This window comes from Salmo salar, chromosome 11, assembly GCF_965601325.2.
Source record: "Salmo salar chromosome 11, fSalSal1, whole genome shotgun sequence".
NCBI lineage: Eukaryota > Metazoa > Chordata > Actinopteri > Salmoniformes > Salmonidae > Salmo > Salmo salar.
Genome location: NC_138301.1, coordinates 25,179,076 through 25,194,878, shown reverse-complemented (window position 1 = coordinate 25,194,878; position 15,803 = coordinate 25,179,076). Strand labels below are relative to the sequence as shown.

Genomic DNA, 15,803 nt, shown 5'->3' with positions numbered 1-15,803 from the left:
CTAATCACATGGTTGTGTATGTACAGTACTGGTGTTAATCTTGCCCTCTAGGGCAGTGATATTCAAAGTCAGGGTTGCGACGGAACTGTAGTGGGGTCGCCAAAATGTCAAAAAATAAATAAAAAATAGGGTACCAATTGTTGTATGGGACAATATACAAACGTTTTTCAGAAAGATTATTTGAAAGATAACATTTTTGAGTAAATGTATTTATTGGTTTCTCATTTTGATAAGAGATGAAAATGCAATGAATTGAAGGTTATTTGTTGATGTAAAAATCTGGCTGAAAAAATTGGGGGTTTGCGCTGAAATAATGTGAATACCACTGCTCTATGGGTTGAGTGGTCATAAACCATGTCAGGAAAATGCACCACACACCATAACAGAGCCACCAGAACCCTCATTTACTCAAGTTTTTCTATTATTTTGGCAGTTACTTGTAGCTAGATACTAGTGACTTTTGAAAATATATTGATGCAACAAAACTTGCCAAGCAGTAAGCCACAAGACAGTAGGGGTATAATAAAATATGTAGCTAGAATAGGGTAGTGATGTTCTTGTGACATTGACAACATAGTGGGGTTTAAAGGGGAAATCTGCAGTTCAGACAGTCTCTGTCTCTATTGATGTACCATCCATGAGTTCAAAATTATAGTTTAAGGGCCAGATTCAATCCAATCACGTTTGTCCACTATATGCACATTTTAAAGGCAATGTTCCAGCGATCACAGAGACCACATTAACGGTAAACGCAGCACAAGTGATATTCTTCAAAAGTCTATGGTATATTTCAATCATCAAGTCCAAAAATGGCATAGCAAACAAACCACGATGAGATCTACACTACAAGACCAAACACATGCAGATAAAACATTTATTTCCATAATGTGTCATGAGTAAAAGAAACAAGAGCAAATGTCAAATTGCAAACATAATTTGATGCCAAAAAAGTGTTGTACATTCAAACCAGATAAACTGCTGTAGCACATAGCCTTGCCATTCCATTGCAACAGAATCAGAACAACCTTCCTAACTTCCGCTTGAGTGCCTTTGAACATCCTTGTGCACATTGATCTAAAAGGACTGTAAAAGTGAAAGAAATGTTATGGTCTCTTTAGCTTAGGAAGATACATTTACTTATGGACTACCACCAACAAACAAGTAGAATGGATAAACGTTGGAAGTGTTAGGGGTTATACAGATGTCTGGCTAAACATGACACAATCATGTTCAAAATATGTCTATGAGAATGGGACATGTGGGAAAACAGAGAAGAAAACCCAACATTTAAAATGAAAGTGCTTGTTGTGTCTTCACGAAAGTGAAAGGTAGAGAAATTTGTTAAATCAAGAGGGGATAGAGCGCTAAATCAAACATAAGTGCCCAGAATTGGGTCTTTTAAATTTAAACAAGAAGTATTTTTACATACTGTATGACACTCATGGAGATGGCCTAAGCATAAAGGAAATGTACTATATATTTTCTTTAATGAATCACACCAAAACAGAGGATCTTTCCTTGGAAAAATATATGCACATCTTTGAAGATTAAGCTTATACAAATATCAAATGAAAACCCCATGTTAAAATCAGACCCTTGGGGGCCGGCAACATTCAATACCTCATGTCAATGGATCTTTACAAGTCTCCTCTTTATGTGTGGGCCTATATATGGTAGTGGTAGGACATTACATTTTATCTGTAAGATAGTCATACCAACATTTACAAATGTTCTGAATATCATGGTATTGGGTTGTGCACACAATTTTGTTTATTAATCCAGCAGGGATTTTCACAGCCTATAACGGTTTGCAATAAAGCCTGTGAATTCAGATAGGGTGAAGGAAAAGGATGATATCAGTAATAAGTTTATTTCTTCACTGCATTCAATAATTTGATATTACCATGTCATTATTTGATATTGGATTACCATGATATATTCTTCCACCATAGTTACCCACTGTTACTAAACCACTGACCAGTGATATTGAAACATTCGGGGAGAGGCATTTTTGGTTGGAGAAGTACAAAATCATATGGCGTTATCTAGAGTAGAGTGGAATGGTGGCAAATTAACCTCAACATTTGAGAGGTTGATAGGCATTGGCTGTGTGGGAATTTTCACATGTCCTAAGTCATCGCGGTTTGTTATATTGTGATAAGTTCTCTTTCTGCTCTGAACCGCTGCATACCTAAATCTCTTGTCTTCATAATTTATAATATATAACTATATTTAGACAGATTGATATATATATATCAATCAATCTCAATCAAATACAGATAGGCTCAGGACAGTACTGGTCAATACACATATACAGAGAAGACAGGTTAGGGAGCTCTCAACAATGTCTCACAACAACTGCTTTCACAAAGATCTAAAGCTTCTGCAGGATCAATTCCTTTCATTACCCCATATACAGTAGCACTGCATCAACATCAATTGTACATAACCCATTCTGAATAAAGCGGAATGTAAAATTGAGAAGCCAACCAGCCATCACAGCACTTATCAATAGGTAAACCAATTTGTCCCAATCCCAGATGTGGACTGGGAACAAAGCTATACGTTGTTTCATAATACAGATGGTAATGTATACAGATGTAAAAATGTGTGACACCTCAGATATGGACATCTGCTTATGGTTTAAAAAAAACAAACTGCTATATTTTATTTAGTGTGAGTGACAGTTGAGAGCTCGCAGGCCTGAGTGCATATTTACAAACTGTGCAGGGTGCTGTTGCTGTGAATGGGCAATGTTCTGGCCGCCACAGTGGATTTATTTGTGGCTCCACTGTTACAGCTCTTCTGTCATCTGCAGCAGAGAGTTGATGGCGGCATCCTTGTTACCTTGCTGGGCCTCAATTACAGTGCGGATCACTTCCCTGTCCAGATTGGGGAACATGTCCTGCAGTGCCTTAAGATCCTCCTCGCTACAGGGAGCCTCTTGTGCGGCGACTGTGGGTGCTGCAGGCATACCCATGGGCACCATTCCCTGGTTGTATACAGTGGGCACTCCTGAGAAGAGCAAACCAGAGAGAAATGGGTAAGCAACAATCTCCTATTAATGTATAATTTAAACAGGTCAACACACACTAATAAACATCAGCCGTGCACAGTAAGTAGATCACCTGCTGGGTGCCGATGAGCAGTGGCAATTCAACATGTAGAATAGTCAGGAAAATGAACAGAAAATGACAATGTTCTGTGGTCAGTCAGAGGCGTGGTCTATTTCGTCCTTTAGTTTCACTTACATAAAGGCAAGCTATGCCCACTTCCATTTGGAACGTAGACTAGCAATCAAAATAGAATCGGGCCTTAGATGGCTGCAGTGTCTCTGTCCAAGATTGCCAACTGTTGAAGACTGACTTGAGCCCATTTTAATCTGTTTATAATTGTATAATTAGCCTAGCAGTAGTAATTATTATGTTATGGGTTAGATGGAAAGATCTATGTGCATTGTATTTGGGAAGAGGGAAAGGGGGCCTGTCTCTGAGGGCAAGAATGATTCCATAAGGGTGGAATAGGGCTGATGGAGTTAGAGCTGATAGATCATAATTACTGTTCTATAACACTGTCTTGTATCTTTACTGTTTTATATACTCTGAATATACAGTTTTTATATATTCTTAGAGATCAAAAGTAGTGTTAGATTTAGGCTCTTTGTGTATGAGGAGTGTAATTATCTAGTGGATTGCAGTAGCCTGTAGTCGTGTTATGACCTGTATGTGTGCTTTTGCTGCAACACCCAGTGTGGTGAATTAATCTAGCTCGAGTTTTCTTGGAATCCATTTGGATTATTATTATTCATTCAACCTAACACTACGTCACAGTATGGTTCTACTCACCTGCAATGGGTACGTATCCTACCCCCTGCTGATAGACTGTGGGCATGAGGACAACGGGTGGGGACATATGCATACCTGCTGGCATGTTCTGAAAGCATGAGAGCCAAGAGGAACATCAATCAATAACTTTCAAACTGTCCTACAATGACAATGTGAGCATGTGTGTTTTATGAACTCACAGCATAAGACATGACCAGGTTGATCATGCCCTCCTTGTCGTCGCCTTGTCTGCCACTGAGGCTGTACCACTCATCAACCACACTGCCCTCTCTCAGGCCTTCCGGGATGGTGACGTGTGTCCATGCAATTCTGTCATCCATGGAGAATGCCCTCTGGAAAAGTGACCAGCACAAACACCTAAAATCAATAACTTGTCCCTAAAATCAAGGATGATCTTCAAGAAGAAACACAAAGTAGATTGCTATCAATAACTCCAGACAGGCCTAGTTGCGAGCCGATAAGTTACGAACTTCTCCTCACCCACCGCCCCCTAATTCCTTCTTCCTCACCTCATCAAAGATCTCCAGGTAGAAGGAGTCTACTCCAGGTGGGACAGTGCACTGGATAACTTTGTTCCATCGTGGATTCTTGGCACCATTATGGGCTGTGGGGGTTTCATAAACAGCATACCCTAGTCGGACCCTGCAGTAAGGGTCCATGCGTGTCATACCATAGTTTTTAGCTAGCTTGGCCTGGAGAGAAGAGGGACATAACAGTGATTCACAGGAAAACATTCCCACTGCATTCATAACCTTGTGTCTCACAATAAGTCTTGACTCTAGGGAAAGACCAAGCAGATGCACAGTTAAAAACACCTTACCTGCACAACAGTGATGCTAAGCCGTCCTACAGTGCCCAGGGATCCCCCATACTGCAACTGCTGCGCTGCTTGGGCATCCAACTGAACTTGTTGCTGCTGCTGGGTGGGAGTAATACGCAGGAAGTCTTGAGGCAACTCCCCAATGTATACCTAAAAAAGACGAGCAGAGGAATTGTGAGAGTGAGGACAGGTAAACCACACTAGAGGAAGAAAAAGGTCATAATATGCAGCGATTTCACGGACACACCATTGATAGGGTGTTAACTGACGCGACAAACAATGGACACTATGTGAGAATTCTACAAAGAACAGGAGTAAACAAATCTACTTCCACTAAATGTCAATAACGTGGTCGTCAAAGTACATTAATCATTTGAAAACATTAATGTGGCAGTTGTTAACAATGCCTAAAAATCCCAATACGGTATGTTATGATATTTACGCGACATGAGCCCAAATCTAAAGCAAGTGCAATGCTAAGAATTCTGTGGGACAGCCCTTTTTGTGAAACCCGCAAAATCAACGTGTTCATATTTGCTCTTGGCGTAAGTATTCCTCAACCTACCATAGTAAGATCGGTGTGACATTGTATTGCTAAGAAGTATTGGAAAGTCCTGAGGGTGTTTCATGAGTATTGGACATCCTTGGACTGAAATATAAGGTAAAACTATATTCTTTCGGGTCTATGTTTACATGTTTTCCTCAGATACACGAAAAAAAACATAACAGGTTACAAAGTAGAGCGTCATAGCCAGTGTTGCCAACTATTTTTCAGTGAGACCAACTATTGGCTCCTTGATTTGTTGCTAGTTGACATTTTGCCTTGCGGCACAGCTGCGGTCCCTGACGAAGCATTTTCGCCCCCTCTCCCGGTGCAAACCCCCTCCCCTTGTGCCTCTGATATGACTTCTGTTGCAGACAACTTCTCCCACTCTTATTTTCGGCAGAATTGATTAGGAAAAGTCGCTAATTGCTATCAAAACTATAGAAACCCGGGTGGCAGGTAGCATAGTGGTTAGAGTGTTGGACTTGCAACCGAAGTCGAATCCCCGAGCTGACAAGGTATGCTGTGGATGCTGTGTGTGTGGGATATGCAGAGTGTGTATGCAGGTGGCACAGGGTTGGGCCTAATATTTGGCACTCCAGGCCTCTTCAGTTGGACAACTAAATCCAACATAACTGTGATATAAACTGCCTAACAGTTGCTAATTGGTAAATACTAAATAGTAAGCCAGCTTTCTGTTCATGATAATGTAATTAATCCCAATTATATGTACTCTTGACACCCCTGGTGTGTGTGTGTGTGTGTGTGTGTACACACGCATGGGCTCCACCTTACACGAAACCCAAACCGGCTGCGCGCGTGCGCCATCGTGCACAATCATGAACACATTTATTTTGTCCCCCCACACCAAACGCGATCACGACGCACAGGTTAAAATATCAAAACAAACTCTGAACCAATTACATTAATTTGAGGACAGGTCGAAAAGCATTAAACATTTATGGCAATTTAGCTAGCACTTGCTAGCTAATTTGTCCTGGGATATAAACATTGAGTTGTTATTATACCTGAAATGCACAAGGTCCTCTACTCCGACAATTAATCCACACATAAAACGGTCAACCGAATCATTTCTAGTCATCTCTCCTCCTTCCAGGCCTTTTTTTCTCTGAACTTTATATTGCGATTGGCAACTTTCATAAATTAGGTGCATTACCGCCACCGACCGCGTTTGTCTTTCAGTCACCCACGTGGGTATAACCAATGAGGAGATGGGAGAGGCAGGACTTGCAGCGCGAACTGCGTCACAAATAGAAAAGACTTCTATTTTAGCCCTTGGCAACGCAGACGCTCGTTGACGCACATGAGCAGTGTGGGTGCAATAATTTAATAATATGGATTTCTACATCTATTTTGCAGCGCACGTGACGCGAGTGGTGTAGTCAGGGTATTACTCCTCAGTGTAAACTCCCAGTTCTGCATAAAACATCAATATATGTTAACAATGACCACCTTAGTTTAAATGAATGGTCTTAACTTGTTGTATTTTGTGTACACAGTCAATTAGCATATTAAGTATCACATTTTTATAAATCATAAAAAAAGTTGTTCTAATTTCATAAATTGTTACAAACTCTCAGTTTTGCATAAAACATTAAGATTTGTTAATAATATGACAATCCCTACTTTAAATTGGGATTTATTTACTGTAATTGTGTTTTCCTACTGACTAATTTGCATATTAAGTGCCACATTTGCATAATATGGCATTTTAATTTCATTAATTACATTTTATTTGAAAATGTCATAAAAATATCACTACCCCATCTTTAGTTATTGGACAAAAAGTGTTGGGTGATTTGGTGAGGGTTTAATCAGTCTGGGAAACCAGTTCAACATCATCAGATCTTGCTTGCCTCTCCATCACTGCCCTATAGAGGTGGTTCAGTAAAATGTTGCTTAATACCTCCTGCCTAGGCTTCAGCTCAAATAGCTAACAGACGACACTGGTTTAGCTGTGTCCTGAGAAACTCAAGCAAGTTTAAATCTTGGCGAGTAACGTTAGCTAAACTGGCCATATAGACGCTAGCTACAGCCATTTGCCTCACATGCTGACCCCTCCGCTCGCGTCGCGTGCGTTGCAAAATAAAATGTCCAAATACATGTTATTCAATCATTGGCACACACACACACGCTTAACGCGCTGCAAGTCCCGCCTCTCCCATCTCCTCATTGGGTTTTAGGAGCATATACCACGTGCCATCTCTTAATTGGATTTTAGGAGCATATACCCACGTGGGTGATTCAAAGATGAACTGAGGTCTACACTTAAGTCGGTAGTGGCAATGCACCTTAAAGTTGGTTGCCAACCGCCAATAAAGTCAGAAGAAGAAGCAGCAGCCTGAAGGAGGTGAGATTACTAATAAAACTTGTACCCTTTTATCTGTGGATTAGAGGACCTTGTGCATTTCAGGTAAAATAACCCAATGTTTACATCCCAGGTCAAATTAACTGTTAAATGTAGACCTCAGCCTTAAATGTTTAATGCTTTTCGACCTGTTCCCAAATTAATATAGTTGGTTCAGAGTTTGTTTTGATATTTCAATCTGCGTGTCCTGATCGTGTCTGGGGAGCGGAAAAAAAATATATAAAAAAAATAAATCAACTTCTGTGAATACAGTAGTTAGCTAGACAGAAGATGGCGGAAGGTAAGTTTTTGTTTGAAACTTAGTGAGTCGAGTGAAGCTAATAGTACAGAAAGTGAGAATGAGTGGGTTACAGTGGCGAAGAAAAAGGGAAACAAGAGAAGTAACGCTATGTTGGAAAATAGGAAACCACTAGACTCATTTTTGGTCTGAATCAGGGTTTTGGATCAGTTTTGGATCATTGCCACTTGGGAAATCCATTTAACATCTCCAGGAAAATCTGGAATGTGTTGGAAGAAAGTATGGAGTCGGTGAGTCACAAGAAGTGGTCTTATTTCGATTTCTTTGTGTCTGCGGAGCAGAAGAAGCATGTGTTAGAAGCGTGTGTTAAGAGTCAAAATGATATTGGAGTGGAATGTTTCCTGCATGGATTTCCATAGCAGGACGCCTATCAAGGGGGTTATTTCTGGGGTGGCGCAAGAAATAAGGGCAGAGGATATAACTGAAGACTTTGATGGAGTGGTTGGTGCACGTCGATTGACCTGTATGGCGGACGGAGAAAAGAAGTTCACTTCATCAATGCTACTCTTCTTTGATAAAGAGTCTCTCCCTTGATACCCTGTAAGAACTTTTGTGCTCAAGCCCCTTCAGTGTCATAAATGTAAAAGATTTGGTCTTGTGTCAAGTGTGTGCAGACGGGAAGAATATCGTATGCCAGATGAAGGGAAATGCTGCAACTGTGGAGGTGAACATGCGCCTGAATTCTTGGAGTGCCCTGTTAGGGTGAAGGAGAATGAGGTGGAAAGGGTAAAGAGTGTCCAGTGTGTCTCCTATCTGGAGGTGGTGAGAAAATTGGGAGGAACAAGTGGCGGGGAAGAAGCAATGGTAGAGCCACCATGACCAGTGAAGGTTTCTCATCAACCGAGGGATAGTGAAACACTACATGTTAAAAAGGTGGACTTTGTATTATTTATTGCAATGGTCATAAACTGTACAGCACAAGCTGAGAAGACGTCTAAGTAAAATGGAATCATTGTGAATGCTGCTGAACGTTTGTGTCTTTGTGATTTCACAGCCGTGCAAGACATCCTGTCAGTGAATGTAGCCCCATCACAGGGATGTATTTTTGAGTGGACTGTGATTGGAGAAGTATGATGTTTTATTTATTTTGTTAGTTGACGTGTTTTATTTTGTATGTCGTTTTCCCACCTTTCCCGGAATGTTTTCTTGTTAGTTTCTTATTCAATACCCCGTCCAGCTGGAGGCGGTAATGGACCACTGACATTGGAAACCAATCGCCGTTAAACCCCATCGAAGAAGTAGTTAGCTATATAACTGTCTAGTTGACTTTAGATTTAACCAGTAAGTAGTTCATTTTCATAGCTAGTTAGCCGAATGCTAACTACGCCTTTGTGGTTATTGCTCCTGGCAAGCTCTACCTAAGGAGCGCAAGCTAGCTATATGGCTATATCAAGAGAGACTTGCCAAACTTTAGGCTTCTAAATTAGCTAGCTGTCGTAAAAACGACCCAGCAAGCTAGCTGGAAGTTAGTAAAATCTGTAGCTAGCTAATGTTTGTTAAATTAACTCACGTTACCGTTTTGTTTGCATTAAAACGTTGCAGCTAGCTACAGCTAATCTGGCCAATTTGGGTTAAAATGAAAACGAGTGATTATTGAAGCTAACGTTAGCTAAAATGGTGTTTATCCGTGTTCGTTAGCTAATTTAACATTAGCTAGCTACTATAGCTTGTTATCTAACGTTAGTCGTTATATTTACCTGTCCTCGTTGGGTGCTAATGGTAGTACTCATTCCGTTTTGAAGTGTGTCAGTTTCACAAATAACGAAAACCTACTGCAACCGTATACAGTTAGAAAGAAGAGGGGAAATATCACTCGCAAAAAAAGTAAACAACTCAAGCTCGCCAGTTATCCAATCGTGTCACGCCAAGAATCCAATCGGGGCTGGTTTGATAATCAGCTGACTTAACGTCGTTCCGCTTCTGGTGGGTGCGTTGCAGGACACCGGTAAGCGTGAAGTCGCAATTTCTGTCTGATTTGGGCGAGAGAAACATATAGTGCCTCTCAATCATCCATAATAGTAAATAGCTTTTCTCCTTAATTTTCACAAAAAACAGGACAGCCAGAATTTGCTTTAACCTGTCTTACTTCTTTACCAACATGTGCATAGAGGAAAAGCAGATGAGGACAGGAAGGCATAGGCTATGCACTCATGGTCCCGAGTTCATCCATCAAATCCATTATGTTCCTCCTATTAGATTGAATCGTTGTGAGTTTAAACTCGTTCACACTGCAGGGCTTAATGCTCAAATCAGTTTAGATTTTCAATTCCATTTAGGAATACTGACTGTCCAAACAGCAAGTTACAAGTGACCAAATCGGATTTCAGACAGCAGTCATTAGTTGACATGGCCAAGCTAGTTGTCATAGTAACGATTGGTGTGCGTACTGGCAGTGGTGTAGGCTGATTGGTGGTGGTGCTCTTACTTCTTCCTATCACTCAGAAGTTATGTAGCAAGCTAAGGTGACAACAATGCCTGCCATGTACGTTTCCCAGTTGCTTTGAATGGTCAAAATCATAGTGTAAGAATACTTTTAAAGCCTCAAAGGATAAGATGATCCAACATTAAAAACAAGCCATTTTTGGCCACAGTAGTCAACTAGCTAGCTAGCCCTTTAGCTTTCTAGCACATTCACTAATTTGTTTGTAAACAATTAACAAGCTAGTTAGCTACCACATGTTCTTGGCAAACTGTCAACAAAGCAGCTATCAAGCAACAAGATATGCCAAATAACAGTCTAAAAACCAGCTGAGGGAAAATCAATAAGATTTGACCATTCAGACACAAGGTACATGGACAGATTTGTATCTGACTTCAAACCACCTTCATGTGGTTTGATATCTGGTTCCATGTGCTTTTTGGCTGTTCAGATTCAGTAGCGGTGCATGGGTAAAATCACTGGGGAAGCCATATTACTACCTATGTGTTGGGATAACTGTGAAGTTCTATAACCTGTTAGTTCATATGCCTTGCAACCGTGATATATAGGCCTACAGCCGAAACATTAAGAAGACACGGGTGTGTTCGTAAATTGAACCTGGAGTGTCAGAGTGAGCTGTTTGTAAATTCACAGTGATGTCAGATTGTCCTTTCCTAAATTCAGACCATTTTCTGACTTCACAATAGCAGCCAAGCTAACTGGCTAATGTTGTCTAGCTTGCTAGCTACTTCCAGACACAAATGAGAGTACACATCACTCTGACCATTTTACTCCCCCCTAGTAGAGCTGGTTAGGCTGTTTTCATGTTATCTAGAGCATTGGTGACTGCAACTGTGCTGCTGGCAACAATTTAATTATGCTTTTTTGTCAACGTTTACTGACACTTGCCATATTCAACTGGTGTTGAGCGTTGGTAAATTCATCAGTTATTCTGCGCTCAGAGAGAGTGCTCTGAAATCAGAGTAGATAGCCAGAGCGAATTTATGAACTCACACAATTCAACCACACTTTTGTTTCATCACAAAACCGGAGAGCAACTGTCAGATGGAGTCCACAAAGCATATTGGATGTAACAAACCGTTACATTGCCTTTTATTTTTATTTATTTTATTTAACCTTTATTTAACTAGACAAGTCAGCATTGTCAATCAAGTTAATGTTTTCCACATTTTCAGACTACTAAACAACTATTGATTTAGAACACTGGAGAGTAACTGCAAGTCGCAAAGAAAACATGAGCTGCCTCCGCTATTCCAGCACCATTTCAACTTCAACATTTCAATATCATGAAATCACCTATATTATGCTTAGTCTAACACAGTGACAACTAAAAGATTCCAAAACCAAATTAGTCCAATCAACATAAGCTAAATATAATGTGGCTGTGTGTGTGTGTGTGTGTGTGTGTGTGCGTAAGTAGAAAAATCATGCTGACTCACCCTACTTGTAGAGAAATACCAATGTGATCTTCCTCTGTTTCATGTTGCCGAAATAGTCTATGACTTTGTCATACATTACATGCTTTAAGTTTTTATTGTCCTAGGCTACCTGGCTAAAATGCTGGCTCGCTAGCCTAACTTCCTTTCATGGGCAACGATTAGCCAGCTAGTTAACATTAACCTACTACATCTAGCTACACTGAACAAAAATATAAACGCAACATGTAAAGTGTTGGTCCCTTGTTTCATGAGCTGAAAGATCTCTGATATTTTTCATATGCACAAAAAGCTTATTTCTCTCAAATTTTGGGCACAAATGTGTTTACATCCCTGTTAGTGAGCATATATCCTTTGCCAAGATTATTCATTCACCTGACAGGTGTGGCATAGCAATAATCTGATTAAACAGCATGATCATTACACAGGTGCACCTTGTGCTAGGGACAATAAAAGGCCACTCTAAAATGTGTAGTTTTGTCACACAACACAATGCCATAGGTGTCTCAAGTTTTTAGGGAGCATGTAATTGGCATGCTGACTGCAGGAATGTCCACCAGAGCTGTTGCCAGATAATTGTAAATATTAATTTCTCTACCATACGCCATAATGTTGTTTTAGAGAATTTTGCAGTACGTCCAATCAGTCTCATAACTGCAGAACACGTGTAATCATGCCGTCTCAGGGAAACTCATGTGCGTGCTCGTCGTCCTCACCAGGGTCTTGACCTGACTGCAGTTCGTAGTCGTAACCGACTTCAGTGGGCAAATGCTCACCTTCGATGGCCACTGACACGCTGGAGAAGTGTGCTCTTCACAGATGAATCCCGGTTTCAACTGTACCGGCAGAAGGCGTTGTGTGGGCGAGCAGTTTGCTGATGTCAACATTGTGAACAGAGTTCCCAAGATGGAGGTGGGGTTATGGTATGGGCAGGCATAAGCTACGGACATCGAACACAATTGCATTTTATCAATGGCAATTTGAATGCACAGAGAAACCGTGACGAGATCCTGAGGCCCATTGTCATGCCATTCATCCCTGCCATCACTTCATGTTTCAGCATGGTAATGCATGTCGCAAGGATCTCTACACAATTCCAGGAAGCTGAAAATGTCCCTGTTCTTCCACGGCCTGCATACCCACCAGACATGTCACCCATTGAGCCTGTTTGGGATGCTCTGGATCAAAATGTACAACAGCATGTTCCAGTTCCCGACAATATCCAGCAACTTTGCACAGCCATCAAAGATGAGTGGGACAACATTCTACAGGCCACAATTAACAAACAGCTTGATCAACTCTAAGCGAAGGAGATGTGTTGCGCTGCATGACAAAATGGTGGTCACACTAGATACTGACTGGTTTTCTGATCCACGCCCCTACCTTTTTTTTAAGGTATCTGCGACTAACAGATGCATATCTGTACTCCCAGTCATGTGAAATCCATATATTAAGGCCTAATTTATTTATTTCAATGTCCTTATGAACTGTAAAATCTTTTAAATTGTTGCATGTTGCATTTATATTTTTGTTCAGTGTACATATTGAACTTTCAACCTCTCAGGCCAGAGGCACATTATATTAATTTATGTTTGGATCAGAATCCATTACGGATAATGAAGTAAAACCACAAGTCCAAATCCCATTCCTTCACTAATTTAGCAAAAGGGCAATTTTAGCTAGCTAGCTAGCCACCGGAGGACAACAACAGCAAGATGAAACAATTCCAGATTTTTTTCTGTCAAATGATGTTTGGCTTGATGTGAAGTGATTGGTGTGAAGCCAAATCCAAACTGGCTTCCTTTGCATTCACTGCTATGGCGGCAACAATACCATACTCTTTTTGACCAGACAGCATCAGAAAGATGGGTTACACATACAGAGACAGAGGGGCGCTGTTCCCCCGCTCGGATGCTTTCTCAGGTGAGATACAGTCAGCCTCTTGCGAATTGAAGGAAAAGTATGAAACACAGAGAGACGAAAGATAAATTATTTTAGACAGGTTTTTTTTCTTGGTAATTTTTGGGGCAAAGCCTGGCTTCCCTTGGCATCTATGAATACATGCAGGCCACTGTTCAGACTGCAGGAAAAATAACAGATTTAAACCAGATATGCAAAAACAAATAGATTTGAGTCAGTTCAAACTGCCAAGGCCTAATTGTATTCAAAGTCTGACACATTTGGATAGCAGTGTAAAGTTGTGATCTTATTTATAACAGATTTGTGCAATATTCAAGGAAAAACTTCCAAAGTTAAAGAGGGTGTAAAGCTTTTGTTTCCCACCTTTCTGACCTTTATTTCTCTTTCAAATCTTGAATGTCAAAAATAAAAATACACGAAACGTGCACTGAGCCTATAGTGACATAAAATGGTCAGGGGTCGTTGCTTTTACTCAGTTTGAGCAAAACATGGATTCAGGCAAGTATTGGAGCCATACTCATGTCATGCAGAAAACCACTTCTGACAAGCTACTACACGCCCCCCCTCTTTTCTCCCCGACCCCTTACTGAAGCAAGCCTCTCTTTCACCTGCCCCTTAACACAGGCTTAGGAGATCTTTGTTCTATTAGATAATATCAGTCTGTTAACATGATCTTAATGAATTATAAAGCCTTTACCCACTCTGTACAGACGTCAATTCAAAGTCTAGTTTTGATTTACATTTGGTTGAGTTGTCAACGGGTTGGAAACGGTTCAGGGAACAGAAACAAAAACCTGAAAATAATAACATTTTCTAAGGAACAGAAATGGTACCTGGAACAAAAGTGATCCATAGTGTTCCAGAACAGAACCATTATTTTAAAAGCATGGGAACTGGTTAATAACTTTCTTTTACATTCCAGGCATTTTTTTTCTAGTCCCACAACAAAATGCAACAATGCAAAGCCTCACTCTGTCACTCAGAAACTTATTCTAGTGTCTGCCTGCAAAATGAAAATCTTTGCTTGTGGATGATTAGGCAACCTGTCCCTTTCCCTTTTCAAAGCATAGGCTACTGTACTGAAGTTACAAGCTTGATTCAGAAGATAGGGAGAGAGATTTTTACTTACAGTGGTTCCTCCTTTAAAAGTTGCGAGCTTACACAGCGTGACTTAGAGGTACCCAGCATCACGGCTTCATTGCTCCAGACCACCACAAGGGGGAGTTAGAGCACTCATTTTGCATTTGGGTCCCAAGGTTTTTATATGACCAATCATATCGAGTGGTTCCAATGACGAATTTGACACGAGCCACCCATCCCTGGTGGCTTTCTTCAACAAAGATGGCTGACAAAACATTACGGGGGAAGCAGATGTAAGTAGTTATAACGTCCTAACGAGTCAAGATAAAAAAGTACAATTGAGAGGAATATGTTAGTTAATGTAGAAACAAACGATAGTGCATATTTTTTTGTCATAAAGTTAATTCACCAAAAGCACAACTATGAAATAACACATATAAAATCAGTTAAGAACTCATTCTTATTTACAAGGACAGCCTACTCCGTCCTCCCTGTTGGGGGATTGAACCCCGGTCTCCCGTCTGCAGGACACAGGGATTCTTTAGCTAAATAGCCCAGTACTGTACTGCCGACCGTCACGTTGTACAGCGCTATATTTTCCGTTCCATCCTAACAGAAACCCAGAGGGTTTTTCATTTTTCATGGAATAAAAACACCATAATATCAATCAAATTAATTAAGCAAGTACCATTCAAAAGTTTGGACACACCTACTCATTCCAGGATGTTTCTATATTTTTACTATTTTCTATATTGTGTGTGTGTGTGTTTGTGATGTCGGTAGCCTGTAGTTAATTAATTTATCTTTCCAACAGGGCTCAGCAAAGAGTTTCCCTGGATCTTTTCCCTTTAGTAACAGATAGAGAAGGAACAATCCACCTCTTTGTTTTGAGTAATTTGATAGTCCCGGAACTGATTTGGGAATGATCATCATCATTCACCTATATAAGTTGATACATTGACTGAGCTTGTAAAATGGAGTTGAATATTTTTCCCTTAGTAAGCCCCAAATCATAATGTTATGGTACCCAG

General features: G+C 40.5%; 1 protein-coding gene across 1 annotated transcript; it reads right to left on the bottom strand.

Annotated features, from left to right (window-relative positions):
• Positions 1–860: 860 nt before the first annotated feature.
• On the bottom strand, positions 861–9,793 carry LOC100169858 (toll-interacting protein-like). The gene is made up of 6 exons (XM_014127093.3): positions 9,594–9,793; positions 4,666–4,815; positions 4,355–4,537; positions 4,025–4,177; positions 3,846–3,933; positions 861–3,015 (listed from the first exon to the last, which is right to left on the bottom strand). The coding sequence occupies exons 1-6, from the start codon at positions 9,624–9,626 to the stop codon at positions 2,795–2,797; spliced, it is 828 nt and encodes a 275-aa protein (XP_013982568.1). The 5' UTR covers positions 9,627–9,793; the 3' UTR covers positions 861–2,794.
• Between the last annotated feature and the right edge of the window lie 6,010 nt (positions 9,794–15,803).